This window comes from Aspergillus uvarum (genome assembly GCF_003184745.1).
Source record: "Aspergillus uvarum CBS 121591 unplaced genomic scaffold BO82scaffold_51, whole genome shotgun sequence".
In the NCBI taxonomy this organism is placed as follows: Eukaryota; Fungi; Ascomycota; class Eurotiomycetes; order Eurotiales; family Aspergillaceae; genus Aspergillus; species Aspergillus uvarum.
In genome coordinates this window covers 17,340-35,459 of record NW_020291348.1, presented here as the reverse complement: position 1 = coordinate 35,459, position 18,120 = coordinate 17,340, and the positions used below count along the sequence as shown (strand labels likewise).

The 18,120-nt window shown below is 51.5% G+C and overlaps 8 protein-coding genes across 8 annotated transcripts; 3 read left to right on the top strand and 5 right to left on the bottom strand.

Annotated features, from left to right (window-relative positions):
- Positions 1-1,981: 1,981 nt before the first annotated feature.
- Positions 1,982-4,147, bottom strand: BO82DRAFT_316221 (putative protein kinase C substrate). Its single transcript, XM_025632575.1, has 3 exons — positions 3,938-4,147; positions 2,810-3,757; positions 1,982-2,752 (listed from the first exon to the last, which is right to left on the bottom strand). Exons 1-3 carry the CDS (start codon positions 4,044-4,046, stop codon positions 2,094-2,096), a joined length of 1,716 nt encoding a protein of 571 aa, XP_025489087.1. The 5' UTR covers positions 4,047-4,147; the 3' UTR covers positions 1,982-2,093.
- Positions 4,148-4,280: 133 nt separating this feature from the next.
- Positions 4,281-5,716, top strand: BO82DRAFT_356880 (uncharacterized protein). The gene is made up of 3 exons (XM_025635856.1): positions 4,281-4,373; positions 4,436-4,910; positions 4,970-5,716. The coding sequence occupies exons 1-3, from the start codon at positions 4,354-4,356 to the stop codon at positions 5,480-5,482; spliced, it is 1,008 nt and encodes a 335-aa protein (XP_025489086.1). The 5' UTR covers positions 4,281-4,353; the 3' UTR covers positions 5,483-5,716.
- Positions 5,447-7,151, bottom strand: BO82DRAFT_356878 (mitochondrial 54S ribosomal mL50 protein). Its single transcript, XM_025635855.1, has 3 exons — positions 6,690-7,151; positions 6,122-6,569; positions 5,447-6,026 (listed from the first exon to the last, which is right to left on the bottom strand). The coding sequence occupies exons 1-3, from the start codon at positions 7,130-7,132 to the stop codon at positions 5,751-5,753; spliced, it is 1,167 nt and encodes a 388-aa protein (XP_025489085.1). The 5' UTR covers positions 7,133-7,151; the 3' UTR covers positions 5,447-5,750.
- Positions 7,152-7,324: 173 nt separating this feature from the next.
- On the bottom strand, positions 7,325-9,073 carry BO82DRAFT_147418 (thiolase family protein). Its single transcript, XM_025630130.1, has one exon. The coding sequence runs from the start codon at positions 8,749-8,751 to the stop codon at positions 7,510-7,512; it is 1,242 nt and encodes a 413-aa protein (XP_025489084.1). The 5' UTR covers positions 8,752-9,073; the 3' UTR covers positions 7,325-7,509.
- Positions 9,074-9,440: 367 nt separating this feature from the next.
- Positions 9,441-10,763, bottom strand: BO82DRAFT_385482 (uncharacterized protein). Its single transcript, XM_025638183.1, has 2 exons — positions 10,396-10,763; positions 9,441-10,341 (listed from the first exon to the last, which is right to left on the bottom strand). Exons 1-2 carry the CDS (start codon positions 10,471-10,473, stop codon positions 9,556-9,558), a joined length of 864 nt encoding a protein of 287 aa, XP_025489083.1. The 5' UTR covers positions 10,474-10,763; the 3' UTR covers positions 9,441-9,555.
- A 420-nt stretch (positions 10,764-11,183) lies between these two features.
- Positions 11,184-12,362, top strand: BO82DRAFT_356875 (short-chain dehydrogenase/reductase). Its single transcript, XM_025635854.1, has 2 exons — positions 11,184-11,544; positions 11,613-12,362. The coding sequence occupies exons 1-2, from the start codon at positions 11,328-11,330 to the stop codon at positions 12,227-12,229; spliced, it is 834 nt and encodes a 277-aa protein (XP_025489082.1). The 5' UTR covers positions 11,184-11,327; the 3' UTR covers positions 12,230-12,362.
- Positions 12,363-14,187: 1,825 nt separating this feature from the next.
- BO82DRAFT_316204 (3-deoxy-7-phosphoheptulonate synthase) lies at positions 14,188-16,196 on the top strand. The gene is made up of 3 exons (XM_025632574.1): positions 14,188-14,572; positions 14,636-14,691; positions 14,828-16,196. The coding sequence occupies exons 1-3, from the start codon at positions 14,530-14,532 to the stop codon at positions 15,827-15,829; spliced, it is 1,101 nt and encodes a 366-aa protein (XP_025489081.1). The 5' UTR covers positions 14,188-14,529; the 3' UTR covers positions 15,830-16,196.
- An 85-nt stretch (positions 16,197-16,281) lies between these two features.
- BO82DRAFT_356872 (cytochrome c oxidase assembly protein COX14) lies at positions 16,282-17,917 on the bottom strand. Its single transcript, XM_025635853.1, has 2 exons — positions 17,309-17,917; positions 16,282-17,119 (listed from the first exon to the last, which is right to left on the bottom strand). Exons 1-2 carry the CDS (start codon positions 17,613-17,615, stop codon positions 16,641-16,643), a joined length of 786 nt encoding a protein of 261 aa, XP_025489080.1. The 5' UTR covers positions 17,616-17,917; the 3' UTR covers positions 16,282-16,640.
- Between the last annotated feature and the right edge of the window lie 203 nt (positions 17,918-18,120).

The following is an 18,120-nucleotide window of genomic DNA, read 5'->3' as shown; positions in this document are numbered from 1 at the left end:
CATGTAGGGCTCTCAAGCCGTTATAGAGGGCTGCAGCATGCTTGTTTCCCCCGAGATAAGGCCTACTGCACATATACTCTCAGTCTCAAAGCACATAGAGGAATCCAAAGCCAGTGACTCAGCTACGCACGTTATGTAGCACGACGTATTCGGCATATCTGCCACACTAGGTCGTGCAACCAGAGCCTCGGGGAAATCTAATCTGCTTGAAGAAGCCGCCATACTCGGATCACAAAGTTTATTGGTCAAAACCGCTTCTGATCATTTCAAGTTCTGTAAAGGCTCTTCTTCATAGTTGCACCAGTCCGCCGCACATGACAAGGCTCATCAAGAGAGTAGAAACAAGAGACATGCGAATTTCAAACAAGACAGTCTCGTCCCACACCACTTTCCGCCAGTCAACAAACAACCATGGTCATAGTTCCGATAAGCACGAAAGAAGTCCATCAGAGATCAGAGATCGCACAGTCCCCCGCATCGAGCGGGTTATAGGACGATTCATTTAGTGCTTTTCCCAATATGTTAGCTTCCGAAAGCACTCTATCAGGCTGGTATAGCTTCCAGTCGCGAGTCATGTAGCCCAAGCCATGCGGTGATACATACAGAGCAGCTGCCACAAGAGCAGGAGTTGCAGCTACCAGCGCAGCTGGTGGCGCAGGAGTTGCAGGTGCAGGGAGACATGATGATAGTTTGGATGCGAGGTAGACTTGCGTCTGTTGAACTTGCTTGGTGAGAGATAGAAAGAAGGTCTGTGGAAAGAATCGTGGGATCGTGCAGGATGAATGATTTAAAACAGACAGGTCAAAAGAGGGAGAGGGTTCTTATAACTTTCTCATTATTGACTGTAGGGTGAGCTCTGCGCTTGAATTCCATCCCACCAACACTGCTGCACGGCGTCTGCTGATCCATACGTATATACTTCACTAGGGGCAAGCAAACGGCTTGTTCCCTTTCTTTTCAGCGTTCTGCATGGCTTTGGCGAGCATGACTGGAGGATTTCATGCTTGCTGAACCCACAGTGCGACCCGCATGGATCCCACCGCAGGCAACTGGGTTCTTTGCCCCTCAGGATGAAGCACCTACTGCTGAAGCAGATTGCTTGAGTGGTGGGCTGATGATACATGCAGGCAATTGTCGCACGTTCTGCGGATTGATTATCTTGTTTCTCGATTACAATGCCTGGCAGACGGGTTATCCCAGGTATCTCTAATCGCCGACCCTAGAATCATTTCTCTGCTGTGATAGCCCTGAAAGTATTCCTCCATAGCAGGCCCAATTACAATTGCGGGTCGTAGAAGGTGATCCTTGAAGTCATGATGATCAGTGCCGCCACGTCGAAGCCGCTGTGGATGGGGCAAGGAGGTGGAAGCTGAGTTGTATAACGAGGATATGGAGAATCAAGTGGGTATCAGCATGCGTGCGTGGACTGAGAAGAGTCGTCCTGGCTGCTCGATCGTGGATCTTACCGTGCTAGATTCTTGTTTTGTGAAGGGGTCTGTGGTTCCAATAGATATTTATTCGATCATTGATCGACTAGGATACTGTAACTACGGATGCTCTGATACACCGTACGTACTGTGGTAGCAGTACTAAAACCACCCCGCCCTACCCCTCCTGTTGACCAGAAAAGGCACCCAACTTCAATCAGGCTCCACTTGAAAGAACTCAAACTTACCGGTCACAGGTTTTCTCTACTATTGCACGGAGTAGCAGTGCTGGGTTGCTTCAAACCCTAACGTAGGTTACCACTGTACTATACACAAACTAGTATAAATTCCCGGTTCTCCCTTGATGGAGTCACCGCGATAGCCGCACCAATCACGACTGAAACCAAGTAAACAGTGGAAGTAACTCAAATCGTCACCCTGATTCGCATTCTGGATAGACATACTTGCCTGGCAGACTGTTGAGGGGAGGTCTCCGGCGTAAAGAGCATCTACTGTAACCAGCTGATCATGATGATTCGGCCTTCAAAACACAACGCAACTTCGATTGCCGTATATGCTATTCAAAACATTTCCTACTAAGCATGAACTACTTGACGCTAACTATATATGACCCCACAAGCATGTCAGTAGAGTACAGCCAGTCTCTCACAGCTCATCTTTGCTCCTCGGGGCAACATTCCCTTCCTCCTCACCGCCGGGACAAACCGCCGGCGAGGTAACGAGCATCGAGTAGACGCATTTCTCATCTTCGGCCACCTTCAGAATCTCGTTCTCCTCACCACACTCCAAGACGACCGTGGTCGATCGTGCCGGTCCGTTCCAACATGTTTGTCCATTGGTATAATGGAGGGCGACCTTCTCCTCGGGAATTATATCTCCAGACTCGTCGAGCACGTCCACACTAACAGACCCAATGCCAGAGTACTTGCCCATCCGCATCGAGCCACCGCCCTTCTTGGGAATTTGTTTGGTGTGATCTAGGAAACAGTGCTCGTACGTATATTCACCAAAGTCCTTCGAGATGCATACTCCCTTCAATGCACGGAAGATGGATGCAAGACCATAGTCTGTCTCAAGGTCGGATTTGTGGGTCTCCAACTGTCTTCGTGAGTCCTCGAGACTCTTCTCAGCCGACTTGACAGCATCCCGAGCGTCTGACACGACCTTGGATTCGGACGTCGTAGGTTCGTCCTTCTTGGGCAATATACCGTTCTCCTCAAGAAAACCCCGGACGGAGACCACTTTAGTCTCGATGAACTCAACCAGTGAGGGGGGCAAATAAGCTGCCAGCTGGTAGATCATGGCTACTCACCGTCAATATCAACCAAAGGTAAGGCCGCCAACGCAGTGGGTGTACTTACTAGAGTCAGTCTCACAGCCCTCGTCTTCGTTCTCCCATTGCTCCCAATTGATTCCAGATCGGGCATCGTCTGGCTTGACCAACTCGTCCAGATCATTGTCCTGGGCAGCGCTCGTGGCACTCTCAAGGGTTCCCCTGACGGCATAATCTTCCCAACTGCGCACAGCACGCTTGACACCCTCGTCATTGAAGTTGGGATTGTACTCTACCTTGAACTTAGATAGGATTTCCTCGAGCTCTTTCACCCGTGCGCGGGTATCATCCCTTTCCTTGCGGATGTTCACCAGTGCGTCCCGAAGCTCTTCGACACGACCCTTGGCCAATTGGGCCAAGACATTGGCCTTGCCAGTCTTCTTACCCCTGACTACCTTGCTCTTCTCTTCTTGCTCGGCCTTCTCCAATTGGGTCTGGAGATCCGTGACTTTGATCTCCTGGGCCTGGATTTCCACCTCCAGATTCTTGATCTGGTCCTCAACCTCCTTCTGTTGCCTGCCCGCGTCCACAAGCAGGTCGCGCTTCTTCTTGAGAGCCGCCGTCAGGGATTTCTGCCTCTTCTCTTCCTTCTTGCGCCACTCTTTCCCAATCTCCTTGCACTTGTCTTCACACTTGGTGCCGCCGACCCGCGCCCACTCGTCGCTCCCATCACAGCAAAGTTCGTAGTCGCAGATACCATCATTGACTCGTTGTGACGGAACGTAGGATGGCTTGTGGCCTTTATTTTTGCAGTAGAAACCCGGAAGGGCAGAGACGAGTTCGAGGTCGCTGTTCCCTGGCCGGTCGGCCACTGTCAATGCTGAGTTCCGGGAAAGATGAGCGCAGGCCGACGTGCCGGGTTCATCACTACCATCGGGGCAGTCACAGTAGTCATCATTTACAGCGGAGATTGGGATCTGAATCGATGGGTGGGAGATACAGGTGAATGTTGTGGCGTCCTTGTAGAACTTTGCGACTGTGAAATTCAACCATTGTGTTAGTTTGTTCGGGTGCGTCCGAGGGAGCTTGATTCATGGAACGTAGATTGGCAAGGGAAATCAAATGAAGATGGCAAGGCAATTAACATCAGAGACTAAGCGGGCGCATCAAGCTCAAGTGATCGCAGAGAACAGTAGCAGAGAAGAGTTATACGCACACTCGGGTCCGACTCCCCGGGGTCGAGACGAGGCATCACCCGCAGCAGCTACCACAGTCGAGCATGCAGCTATGCTGGCAAAGAAAAGCGATCCCTGAGGAAGTATCATAGCGGCAGCCTTGAGCTTGACTCGCAAACCACTATTGCGACCGGAAGCGGAGCGTCCAGTCACCGTAAGAGGGATTCAATAAACAGAAATGTGGAGAGAGCTTCTGGCCAGCTGTTGATAACGCACGTCTCCATCGAGCAATCCGGGGAGACGCCCAGAGCGTCTTAGTCAGCCCCTTATCAATTCAATCGGTCCCGATCTAAAGTGGCGACCGGCGTCGCTCACCAGCGGGAGCATCTTTCTCCAGCACTTTGAGATCAACTTTACCACTTTCTGTCCTTTCGGGTGTCAGAACAAACAAAAGACAATGGGTAATGATGGTGGAAGGTACAGGACTAAATCTTTTGGGTTCCGTGGTGTACAAAGTCACTAATCTCTCCCATCTTCAGTATCCCCACTCGCCGCGAGCTCGTTCGCGAAGCCGCCCGGAATCCCAGCACGGCGCAATTGAAAGAAACGCAGCGCGAATTGCAGGAACACTTTTGGAACACATGTCCCCTGTCGCATAAACAGTTAATGCGGCCTATCGTCTCCGACTCCGTCGGAAACCTGTTCAATAAAGACTCCGTCCTACGATATCTGTTACCGGGAGATGAAGCCGAGGGTATCAGCTCGAAAGCCGACTGTGATGAGTTTCTCTGTGGCCGGGTGAAGAGTCTCCGTGACGTCGTGGAGCTGAAGTTCGAAGTTGACACCGAGCACGGTGGACATCCATCTGGGAAGCACGAGAAGCGCGAGGGCTGGATCTGTCCAGTCACCGCCAAGCAGTTGGGCCCGAGTGTCAAATCCGTCTACCTGATTCCTTGCGGACATGTCTTCTCCGAAGAAGCGATCCGTCAGCTGAAGGGCGATAGGTGCTTACAGGTGCTTACGAACCCGCTACGCCCCTGATAATTGGATTGCGCTAACAGGCGTGCATGTAGTGCGACGAACCTTACGCTAGCGACAATGTGATCACCATACTCCCGGCGAAAGAGTCAGATAAGCAACAGCTGATCGAGCGAAGCCAGAAGCTTGCCGAGCAAGGATTGACACATTCTTTGAAGAAGGCGCCTGGTTCGAAAAAACGGAAGAAGCACGCCAATGGCGATGCTGTCGCCAGTACCGAGTCAGAGGTCAAGCCGGGGAAAGAGTTAAAGCCAGTGTCATCGTCAGCCTTGCGCGCGGGGGAAGAAACTGCCACTGCGAGCCGTAGCAACACGTCCACGCCTACTTCAAATGCTCCTAGTGGAATCAAGAATGCGGCCACCGCCATGCTGACTGCTCGTGTACTTGAGGAGGAGAATGAGAAGAAAAAGCGACGCAAGCTGATGGGACATAATGACAACTTGAGCAGTCTCTTCACGAAGGAATCCGGTAAAGATGGAATGTCAAAGAATACCGACTTCATGACCCGAGGTTTTACCCTTCCTGCAAATTCTAGGCACCGAGCTTGAGTATCTTCTTGCATTATGCTCATTCATGTCACAAAACTGGCATTTCAAGGATTTGCTTCTCTCGGTGAAAGTTGGGAAACCCATAGGATGTAGCTCTTGACCCTAATCCCTTTGTTTGATAGATTTGAATTTGTGTACTGATACTTTAACGACATTAACGGACAAGACATTGCTTCCTATTGTACAGCAAGGGTTTAACAAATAACATGCTACAAGAACTAGAAATTTAAACGTCGGGGACATACCCCGAACCCACTATCATTGCAGTCTATTCAATAAGACCTCTGGCGCGAAGCTCGGCTTCAATGAGCTTCTTGCGGCCCAATTCTTCATCCCTGTCAGAACGCTTCTGTCTCTTGGCGAAGACTTTAATGTTGGGCATGTTTGAGTACCGCTGATTATTGGCCAGGTAATCAGCCAGCTTCTTCGGCTTCGGCTTCACGACTTGCTGAACGTGGTCAACGGCCTGCTGAACCGTGGCGATCGAATGAACAGCAGGGTCGGGGAAGAAGTGGCCAGTCAATTGGGAGAATCTCTTCAAGAACTAAAATTCGAAATGAGTCAGTAACTGCGTCAGATTGAGAATGACCAAGGGGCATCAGCTGCCCGATGAAGAGCGAAGGGGGAACGGAAACTGACAGCAAACTTCGTGGCCGGGTCATTCAGCGACAGAGACAAGAAACCATTGTCACGAATAGTTTGGTAACCAAAGAAAGGTTGCTTGGTCTCTTCAGCGCCGAGGATGTCTGTCGAGTCGTTTGTCGCTTCTTCTGCCTCTTCAATATCCTGCGACACTTCTTCCGTTTCAGGAGCGACCTTTTGGCCACCGATTTGCTCAAAAACATAGACAAGAGCCTCCTCAGCCTCTTTGTTGGGATACTCCAGTGCCGCATTCCATTGTCCATCCGTGTTAGGTACCACCTTGGTCTTCCAGATCAACTTGAAAACCGACTGATCGTGCTCTTCGACATCACAGACGCTCGTCAAGGGCTTACCCAGCTGGTGCATGAGGCAGAGCTCGACGACAGCCTGGTGAGCCGCGATTGAGAGTAGGCCCTTCTTAGTAATCTTCTTCTTGTACTGGAATCTGTTTTACAAAAAAACTCATTAAACACTTGCTCAAAGCCCAACGAACAACTATACGGAAGTGTTTCGCTTCCCATATGACAACAAGGCGGAATGGCCGAACTGCCAGAGGACCACTTACGACTTGTATGCGTCAGTCGGCGCAGGAGGAAGGTCAGACCACCGACCGAGGTGGCCGACGCGATCGAGACCCTCCCATGTTGTCGCCGGCTCATAGTCGTCTGCAGCGGGTGCAGCGGCCTTGGAGTCAGCGGTGTCGAGCGCCTGCGAGGCTTCAGGTGTTTCTTCTTCTACTACCGTCGGAGCTTGCTTGCTTTTGAATTTCCGCTCAAGAGCACCCTCTCCACCATAGGGGTCTTTAAGACCGGGGGGGTTGTCGGTGCCCCAGATCTTGCGGCGCACCTTCTCGGTCAGCGAGTTCGCGTTGGAGGCGTTGCGCAAGAATTGGCGGGCGACAATCGGACGAGGACGCGCTTCATGTCTGCAGACCGAGCAGACATAGAGAGATCGGGCCCCCTGGATAGAGGGCACCTCCAGGTTCAACAAACGCACAGAGGGACGCATGACTGCAGCGTTGCGGGATTGCTGTCGGGGACTCTTCGGCCAGTCTTGGGAAAAGTTTCATGAACTCCGGACGGTTTATCACGTGAGATGAACTACCGGGCTTGGCGCCGGGAAGAATACTCATGCTGAACCACCGTCCACGTAAATTGCTAGGTAACTAACTACCGTGCAGTACACACCAGAAATTATACAGTCGTCGAATGTCAAGATTTTTTTATCAAGATTCTAAAGAGCAAGCAATCGACGAAAACACGGCCGTTGGGAAAATAATACTTCATGAATTGTGGGTGTATATACATGCGTCTACGCTGAAATCATGAAAATGTAAAAGAAAAAAAAAAAAACTGTACAGAATGAAATCCTCACTTTCATCACTTTCACTCCCGGACAAACATGCCAGCCATACCCATACCGGTTCCAATGCACATGCTAACAACACCGACGTCCTGGCCCGTGCGCTCAAGCTCAGGAATAAGGGTCGCCAATTGTCTGGCACCAGTGGCACCCAGAGGGTGACCAATGGCAATAGCACCACCCTTGGGATTGACCTTGGACTCGTCAATTCCAAGCTTGCGAACGGAGTACAGAGCCTGGGACGCGAAGGCCTCGTTGATCTCCCAGATGTTAACGTCGGAAACGTTCATGTCCAGCATTTGCAGAAGCTTGGGAATGGCAACGGCAGGGCCAACACCCATCTCGTCGGGAGCGCAGCCAGCAACAGCAGAGGCCACCCAGCGAGCCCTGATGGAAGAGGTCAAGCCGAGCTCAGTAGCCGTAGAGCGGCGCATCAGCAGGGCCGCAGCAGCACCGTCGCTGACCTGAGAACTGTTTCCAGCAGTGCTGGCACCATCGGCAGAAAAGGCGGGTTTCAAGCTAGCCATTTTTTCGACTGACAGGTTGTGGCGAATTCCATCGTCCTTGGAGACGGTAATTTCGGTGGGAGCAGCGTCGGGGTGCGCGGGATCGTAGGACAGGGTCTTCACGGGAACGATTTCAGAGTCAAAAAGGCCGGCATTTTGCGCCGCGGCTGCCTTCTTGTGCGACTCGGCGGCAAAAGCATCCTGGTCTGCTCTGGAGACTCCGTAGCGAGCGGCGACATTCTCCGAAGTGATACCCATCGGCATGATGCAATCCCGGGCATCCTGCGAGTATGACTCCTTGAGTTCAGGCCAGAGGACAGTGGGAATAGCGCGGGAACCGTAGTTGCGGGTCATGGACTCCATTCCACCACCGACACCAATGTTGATCGCGCCGGCACGGATTCCATTGGCAATAGTGGAGATAGCAGCCAGGCCGGACGAGCATTGTCTGTTGATAGTATGGAAAGAGACGGTGTTGGGGAAACCAGCATGGATCTGCGCCATACGGCCAGCTTTGGCACCGCCGAGCTCCTGGAGAACAGAACCGATGGCGACGTCGTCGATTAGGGCCGGGTCAAGGTTTGGGTTCGCCTCAAGAGTGGCACGAAGCACGTTGGCAAGGAGCTCTTCGGGATAAGCATCCTTGAAGCCACCTTTCTTCGCCCGAGTGACAGGCGTACGGAGAGAAGAGAGAATGACAATGTCATTGGGAGACTTCTGAAGGACCTGGCGCAGGCCCCGGGGAATCGGAGAGGCCATTGTGAAGTAGATCTAGGGGTTTCCTTGAACTGGAATGAGGATCAGAGGATCAGAAGATTAGAGGATATCACGTTAGAGCAGAAGTCGCAGCTCGTGCCTCGTTTCCGACAGGAAAAAGAAGAAAACTGGGGAGCGCTAGCATACTTATTGACGAAGAAGGACCGCCATGGTAGGAAATTCTGGGGCTCGGGATCCATTGCTGGTGGACGAGCCGTTCTGGAGGAGCCACCGAATTGCCGGCAGTGAAGATCGGCTAAGCGGACAGCCGCGGGGAAAGGCGGAGGGGGGTAAATCTGAGGATCTGATTACGGCTATGCCTTGCCGAAGTGTTGTGTTGTACGTATTCAACTACAAATATTCCAGTGACGGGAACCCCGCCCCCTCTCCTTCCGTATTTCTTCTTTTCTTGGTGGTCAATTTGAGTGATCTATTGCTGTTCTCGCCTGCCCAAATATGTACTTTCCATCGATCTACCTTACCTTATCTGTTATCGACTAGGTACGGTCTGCTTTCCGATGGCAAATAGCCAGTTGAATCCGTTCCGTCTTGTTCGGATCCGAATGCTTATGTCATCTTCATCGGAACACGCAGTCGGAAATGACCGGACAGTGCCTGGTAGCCATGGCTACATTTCCGGAGGTCTAGAAGTGTGCATTCCGAAATAGGTAAGCAAATCAAAGTAGATAGATCTATGATACGACTCTGTAGGTGGAGATCTACATTCTGTGAGGGAGACCAAGAATCACAACTCTTTACTGAAATCTTCATCGAGAAACACCGTGAGCCTAGGGTATCATAAAAATATCAACCGCGTATGATGTGACTGTAGTGACCAGGAACTTTGCGTCGGCATCTATCACAATCAGACCGGTAGCCCATCGAAAATGTCAACTTCTTTGGGCTAGTTTGACCCCCGTTAATGAAACCCGGCGAAGGATCCGATTCACACATGTTCGTATACATGCCACTCATTTGTCCAGAAGAAGGGGACGCCGGGCGCGACATAGTGTAGGTCATATCCGCATCACTAGCCGAATCTTTACTACTGATGGCCATGGCACCGCCGTCACTAACGGGGCTGGGAAGATGTTGATCACGCCACCAAGCTGTATTGCGGTCGTTGTACAAGTCATCCAAAGCATCGCGGCGTGTGCGATATGCACCATTTCGATTTTCTAAGTTCTCGGTGGAATTGACTGTAGAGGGGCAGGCTCCATGGGCGAGGCGTGTAGTCTGTTGCTCGCTTATTGTGAGTGAGCGGTATATGACTCTGGGTGGTATCGGGGATTGTTGTGAGCGGTCATTGCAGCTCTCGTCAACAGAATCCATACCGATATTGCTGCCGTTGTCAACGTCCATTTCCGTGCCAAACCGAGCGGCTGAAAGCACTGGTTGGGCCTGCTGGTACTCCGCTTCCATTAAGCAGCTGTGAGGGTTTTCGCCACGCTGCCCATGGTCATTATCATCCTCCGAGGACTCTGCTGAGGTCAAACTCGATACGCCGACTTGTAGGGCATTATGGTCACTTTTCAAGAACGGCAAACTGCTATTTGTTTGGGGAGAGGCACGTAGAGGCAAAGAGCGATGTTTCTGTCTGTTGTGAGCACTACATCACGGTTTTCTGGACTTCAGTTACAGGCTTACCTTTTTTTCATGAGTTGTGATTCCATCGGGCTCATGGTCCTCCTTCTCCCGCGGACGCTTGGCGGTATAAGTGAACATGTCTAATCTGGGAGCAGTACTGCAAGAGAGCGAGTGAGAAAGCGATCGAACTGGAGGTGACTTCACCCATTCGAGTATGGCAAGGCAGTGTGAACAGTGACTGGGGCCCCCCTGTTTTTATCGAGAGATGGGAGTTCGGTACATTGGAAAATAGATTCCAAATGCCCGAGCAGTTGCAGGAGCTATATCGAGGCGAATTCAAACACCATTTGTTTGACTGCTCATTTTTCACCTGTCTATGGAAGATGGTGTTGGCCAAGGATGCATCAAAACCCGGGGTAGGAACGCGCTCAGTTCAAGTTAAGCAAGCAAAGGGAAAGTCCAGAACTGGAAGCGATCATGGATGGAAGCCTCAGGCCACATATCGGACAACCTTCCAATGAGCTCTCGCAGGATATTCGCTTTGCTTACTACTAGGTGTAAATTGATATTCCTCCGACAGAAAAATACCCAGTACAGCACGATACACCCGCATTGGAGTTTTATTACACAGCCAATACCAGTTATACAATTAAGCTGTTACCAAACCAACTTAGGAACATCATCGTGACTGAGACGCTCAGCCTTAAGTATCCAACTAGAGTAGTGATGATCTCTTCCTTGGTTATAGCATGACAATGCAACAGCCGCGCACATGAACGCTTACCTATGGTGTTGCCTGCTCTAAGATCTCTGTACGAGTATCAAGGTATGTAGAGTATGGGTGCCTCAGAGTATCAATGATTGATGATGTCACTCTTGCCGGTCATGGTTGCTCGAATCATTCCTGTGAATGGAGTTTCCTCGACAGTTGAGCTCCGATCCTTCCCAGCCCAATAGCTAGACCTTACTTCGCAAGCCTAGCTCATCAATCAATGGTATCTCCAGGCAACGGGTTCGCCCTCGTGGCTCCTGCCTCGAAAGGACTGGGTTTCGCCTTTGCCCAACAGCTGCTGTCTCACACGAATCTACCCGTCATCGCAACTGCGAGAAGGAATTGTGATGAAGTCCGAGATAGCCTGTTAAAAGCAGTCAAGAGTCGATCCGGTGACCCAAGAGAGCGACTGAGGGTTTTACAAATGGACGTGACTGGTACGAAGCTCTTTACTTGGCCAAACCTCAATCTTCTTTGCTTGTCCTCCTGTTGAATACTCTGTTAGATGAATCTACCATTCAAGCAATGGCCTCACATATTCGAGGAGAGTATCCAGACGCTGCTCTCCGTATAGCTATCACCGTTCCTGGAATCTTACACGTCGAAAAATCACCATCGCAAATTGATGCTGCCAGCGCTCTAAATAGCTACAAGGTCAACGCTCTCGGCCCCATGCTGCTGATGAAGCACCTTGCACCCTTTTTGCCTACCAAGTCTTCGAAGCCCTTTCTGGTAGACTCACAGCCTCGGAAGGACGATTGCTCTTGGAACCTCCCATCACATGCCATATACGCCATGATGGCTGCACGAGTTGGCTCAATTTCGGACAACGCAACTGGAGGCTGGTACTCGTACCGTGCCAGCAAGGCCTCTGTGTTTCAAATAGCGAAAACTTTTGACTTATATCTACGCACTCGGAGCAATGACCGGGCATTAGCGATAGCGATGCATCCCGGTACCGTCCAGACGGACTTCACGAAAGAATACTGGGATGGACGAAACATGTTACAACCTCTCGACTCTGCTAATAGGCTGCTTCAGTTCTTGTGTACAATGGAACCCGGGAATAATGACGGGCGAGGTCGATGTTGGGATTGGAAAGGAGAGGAGGTTCTTCCATGAATGAGGACGAGGGACGAGATTCGAGAAGGCATTAAAGGGCAACTGAGCCCCCACCAGAACATTGATTTAACGGATACTTCTGGAGGAAAAAGTCAATCTGCAACTCTGGAACCTAGAATACAGGACATCGATCTTCCTATGGGTTATTAGACTATCGCTCAACAAGAGGTATCCACTGGGTCAGAGATAACCATGCGGGATTGGCCGCTTTTTACTGCATCCGGGAGAAGCGTTCTTCCCTTCCTCTCCGGCAAAACGCTTACACGCCAGCAATTCCCTCCCAAACCCGCAAAACACTACTCCGGCCCCAGTAAATGCGCGCACCACACCCTTTGATCCTCCCCTTCTCTTCTCCTGGACACACCTTTCAATCATTTTTCAACGGAAAATAAAAGAGCTCTTCCCTTCCCTTGACCCACTAATTAAATTCTACTCGCTAGCATCATCAATACTCTGGTTCATTCGTCGACCACTGATCTCCAGCCCACTCTCGAGGAAGCTCATTGCCTTACCCCTGGTTCAGTGGGTTGTCAGTTGCATGGGGATTGTGGAGGATATGCAGCCGTTAAACTACCTCCAGGTCCACACGGAACCTGCCGTCGTGGGCCGCTTGGTAGATTTCGAGTATGGGTAATTTCAAAGCATCGGTATTTGTGTGTCTGTGACTGAGCAAGCCCCCAGCTCAGTCCATGGCTTGCAGACCTACTTTGTGGTATGGCCCTGACCAGGTGACCGTCAGCAGTGCTGAACGCTGACTCTCGGCAATTGTGGCCCAAATAGTCTGACACCTCAATTTGATCTACCAGTGATAGTCCATACAGCATGGCTGCCTTAGAGATCTCGGAAGAGGCTGTTAGGTAGCCTCCCGGAATAATCTATACGAATCTGCTTCAGCATGTTTCATAGAGTCACAATGGTTGGACAGATGGAGCATGGACTGCGCCTTGCAGCCCAGTACTAAAGCCCTGCGGCACTTTCAAAATTGAGCCAGGTCGCTCGCACCGAAGGCAGCATGACCTCTTCCGCCAAACAAAGTTTGTGGATACGTACTTAGAGTGAGTTATATTGATACAAGGCAACCTTTATAGCTACCAGACGAAATCAACACTACACCGACAGTTGGCTGGTCAAGCCATGTGGGGTAAGGTCAGTCCATCATGACTTAGAATTGCGTGGTATATTATCATGGATGATGAGTTTTTCTGGCCGTTTCAGAGGTCATGGTATTGCAAAGGACATCGCTGGCCAATTCCCTGCTGGGATGGTTGCCTACGGAACCTTGAACGTGTGTGGCCTTGATCCATTATCGTTGGCAGCACTCCCAGTCCTATGACCCAGTTCTATGAGCCAGGACACCGAGACCACGCTTCCCGCTGTACTACGTCTGCAAGAGGAACTGACAACGAGGCGGTCGAACTGTCAGTGCCTCAAGTTCGGCACGTTTTAGTCTAGCGGTGAAGCAACATATGGAACGCAGCACCAAACTGCTGCCGGGGAGGGCTGAGTCGCGATTGCCTAGGATCTTTACGAGATCGACCTCTCTGGTGTCACCACTGGCAGGTGAGGTTCAGCTATGCGCATACCTACCTATTGATCGGACCGCAAAACGGAGGACGTCACCATCTCACCCCGGTTACAGTGCATTTGGCCGCAGGTCGGAGCGTATTCCAGCCCATCAAATTAAGGTCTGCCTGGGATGGGTGTGATATCTGCGCGGAGCCTCAACGGAGTCCGGACTGTGGACTGTGGACTCTCACTATGTACATACAGTAATGTATGTCGATGGTGTAGAGTCTGTCATAGGTACAGTAGTGGAGGGAAGACCGGAGGAAAGAGGGTGCCTACTGCCCAGTGGTATTGTTTCAAGGACAATACAGTCAATACGGTTCGGTACCTCTCCTGCCATACAACCTTAATCGAGGCTCCTAATTTTTCATTTGTGTGAATCAGTCCGATCGCGGGGCCCACTCGGTGCAGTCCCCGTCTTGTTACCTCCATCCATCCATCCATCTTCTTCTTCTTTCTAAACTTGAACTCCGCTTGCCAATCTGCATCTGATTCTGTTTTTTCTTCCTTCTTTCTTTCCCCCTCCCATCTTGTCAATCACTTAACTTCTCATCTTTTCGCTAGCTTGGCCGACGTCTAGCTAATTTTATTTCAATCAATTCAAAAGAACGGGAGAGTCTGAAGTGTACTCCCACTTGTTCAGTCATTGTTCATTACCCCTCCTCGGGTATACCACAAACAGCTACTCCCATTAATTTTTTACCAGCACATTTCGCGTGTCTCCCTTCACCACAATGCCTTTGATCAGCACCACCGAAGTCAGCGAGGACACTCGTGGTGAGTATACAATTGCATAAGCGCGCCCGAGATCGTTCTCTGCTAATCATTGTGTCCTCGTAGTCTTGGGATATGATCCCCTCCTCTCCCCCCAGTTTCTGCAGACCGAGATCCCTGCTGTGAGTCATACCACTTCCGCACCGCTTCCTCGGCCATTGTGAGCCACCATGGGGCCATATCATAAAATCAGACTACCTTTCCCCTCTTCACCAACCTGCTAAACTCCTTGAATGATAAAACTGACTATTGTCCTAGCCTGCGCGCGCATTAGAGGCCGTCCGTGCCGGCCGCAACCAGGCAATTGAGATCATCGAGCAGCGGGATGACCGCCTGCTCGTGATTGTTGGCCCCTGCTCCATTCATGACCCCGAGACGGCTCTGGAGTATGCCCGTCGCCTCAAGGAACTGTCTGAGAAGCTCTCTGGTGACCTTTGTGTCATCATGCGTGCTTACCTGGAGAAACCTCGCACCACGGTCGGCTGGAAAGGGTTGATCAACGATCCGGATATTGACGAGACCTACAACATCAACAAGGGTCTTCGTGTCTCCCGCCGTCTTTATGCAGACCTAACCAGCATGGGCTTGCCTATTGCCAGCGAGATGCTGGACACCATCTCCCCCCAGTACCTTGCAGATCTCATCTCTCTCGGTGCCATCGGCGCCCGTACTACCGAGTCCCAGCTGCACCGTGAGCTCGCCTCTGGTCTCAGTTTCCCCATCGGCTACAAGAACGGCACCGATGGCAACCTGACCGTAGCCATTGATGCCATTGGCGCGGCCGCTCACCCCCACCGCTTCTTGGGTGTCACCAAGCAGGGTCTGGCTGCCATTACAAAGACCTCTGGTAACGAGCACGGCTTTGTTATCCTCCGTGGAGGCAACAAGGGTACCAACTACGACCGTGAGAGCATCAAGGCTGCCCGTGAGGCCCTCCGTGGAAAGGGGCAACGCGAGGTTGTCATGGTTGACTGCTCGCACGGTAACTCCAACAAGAACCACCGCAACCAGCCCTTGGTGGCCAAGGAAGTTAGTGACCAGCTCCGTGAGGGCCAGGATGCTATCGTCGGTGTTATGATCGAGTCCAATATCAACGAGGGTAACCAGAAGGTCCCCCCCCAGGGTCCCTCCGGCTTGCGCAAGGGTGTCAGTATCACGGACGCCTGCATCGACTGGGAGACCACGGTCACTGTCCTGGAAGACTTGGCAGATGCCATTCGTGCCAGACGCGCCGCCAAGGCCAAGGTTGCTGCTGAATAAGCCATCACGACTGTTCCGACAGTTCAGGCGTGATCGGTTTCCCTTCTGTTTATTCGAGACGGTCTGATTTAGATACCATAGCCAGGGCGCTCTGATTTTCCCTGCCTTTAATTCGGTGACGATAATGATTCTCTTCGTTTTCCTTTCATTCCACTAATTTGTCCACATATTGGGTCTTGTGTGCTCGCGTCAGTGGCCCTTGGGAGCTTGGTGTCAGGGCCTTGATTCATGGTAGTATCAAAAGTTTGGCATAATCATCTTGCGTCCTCTGCGATTGGTTCGGGTTTACATCTAGTTGTCCAATAATTTGCACGCAATTTGAAACGTACAGTCGAATCAATGGAATCTTCACATTTCACACAGCAACACAGCAGCTCGGCCGGTGCTATTGTCGAATTAGCTTAGCATCTGCAAATAAGTAGCTGATGTAGTAAGATCATCAAAAGAAAAAATAAAAAATAAAAAGAATAGAAATATAGGTATATGTACATCGGCATGGCAAAACCGCACTTTGGAATTGCGCAGTCTCGCAAATAGAACAACAGCACATAGATTGGTACATCTCGGCGCAGCGCGCACACACATTCACACACACACCCAGAAGAGAAAAAGCAGGATACGCCACAACCCCAAATGTGGTAGAAGAGAGGAAGGAAGAGACGAACGACAAAATGCCATGCGAAACATGAAACAGGAGTCGTGCGGAGGGGGGGAATGCTGCGAGCAGACAGTATGAGAAAGCTTTGCTCTCTCCCCCGCGAGCCCATATAAGTTTCTCTGTATTTTCCTTAATTTTCCATACGTCGTCCTTTCACCGTCCGGTGAGCCAGCTCGTCCAGCTTCGCGTCGTCTGCTTAGCAGCATCCTCGGCATTGGCCGCCAGGGTGTCCAGCTGGCCCTGCTGTGCGGGAGCGACAAGTTCTCCGGACGCTTTCGCGGCATTGATGGCTTCGAGAACGCGAGGCTTGTCATCCGCGACCAGGCTCTCGGGAAGGGGGTTGGGGTTTGCCTCGGCGGGAGCCTCGTCCGCCTTCAAGCCCCCAAATAAGTACTGCTTCGCCTTGTTCCAAGGGCGCTGCTGCCGCTCCTCATCCTTCTTTCGTTGGTAGATCTCGGCAATCTTCTCATTCTTCAGCAGTTCCAGCTGTTCCGGCGTGGCGGTTCCGTTGACATAGGCCACCTTGGCGTCCTGCAGGGTCTGTAGCTCCTTCTCGATCCACAGTGTTCGCTGACGGCGGTTGTAGAGAGATAGAGAGACAATGGAGTAGACGGTGAGGGCTCCGCAAACGCCTGTTTCGCTCTATGGTCAGTCGCTGCGTGAGGTTCATGGGTATTTGTCGTCTATCGCGACGTAGGAGGGGCCAGGGAGAGAAGGGGAAGCGCAGGGAACGAGGGAACAGCTCCCCCGCAGCGAGCTTGGTATTAACTCGAAACTTCTGCTCAAGCACATGCTCAAGGAGGGAAGGCAGTTCAACATACCCGATGCAGCAATAAGAGTATAAACCATGGTCTTGTGGGCCTTATTGGCGAATCGACGGCCAAAGTCGATCATCTGATCCACGCGCGACGTCGACTGAGCTAACCGGGCAGCACGGGCTTGTGCTCGCAACCGCTCGACCTTCTCCTTGGGAGTCTCGGGTTTGCCTCCGGGCTGTCCACCCTGTTGCTGTTGGGCCGCATTGGCCATGAAGCCGGGGAGCTTGTACGGAGCCGCGGAACCAGGCTTCGAGTGGGCGTAAGGCCCTGTGGCCGTGAAACGGGTCGCATCGGCGGCGGATCGAGACATTGTGCCAGTCGTCGATGTGCCGGTAAGAAAGAGGTGTACTGAGGGGAAAAGGGAAGGAGGCGGCCGAAGGGAGCGTGGGGATAATGGATGGATGATGGTATGACCTCAAGCCGGACTCGGGATTTCCTGTGCTTGTCGTTCGAGATTTGGTGGGGGGGAGGTGGGTGGGGAAGAGGCAATCGAGCGAAACTATTAAATGTTCAATATCAATAGGCCGGATCCAGAATAAAGGTCCCTCTCCAATAACCGAAAATCCTGGAGACAGATGGAGAGCGGATCGTAGAGGAAGCGGAGGTTTTGTTGGGGTCGGGGAAATTTTCAGCAGAGGAAACGAAGAGGTTCGATGGATGCATTGAACAAGAGCAACACTAAGGAAAGAGAGCCCGCCTTCGACCACCAATTCGGCTCAACTCCTTAAACTCATTCATTCAACCTACAATAACAGCAACCACCAACTCCCATTTTCTTTCATTTATTATATTGACAGTATATTGATATTACCCAG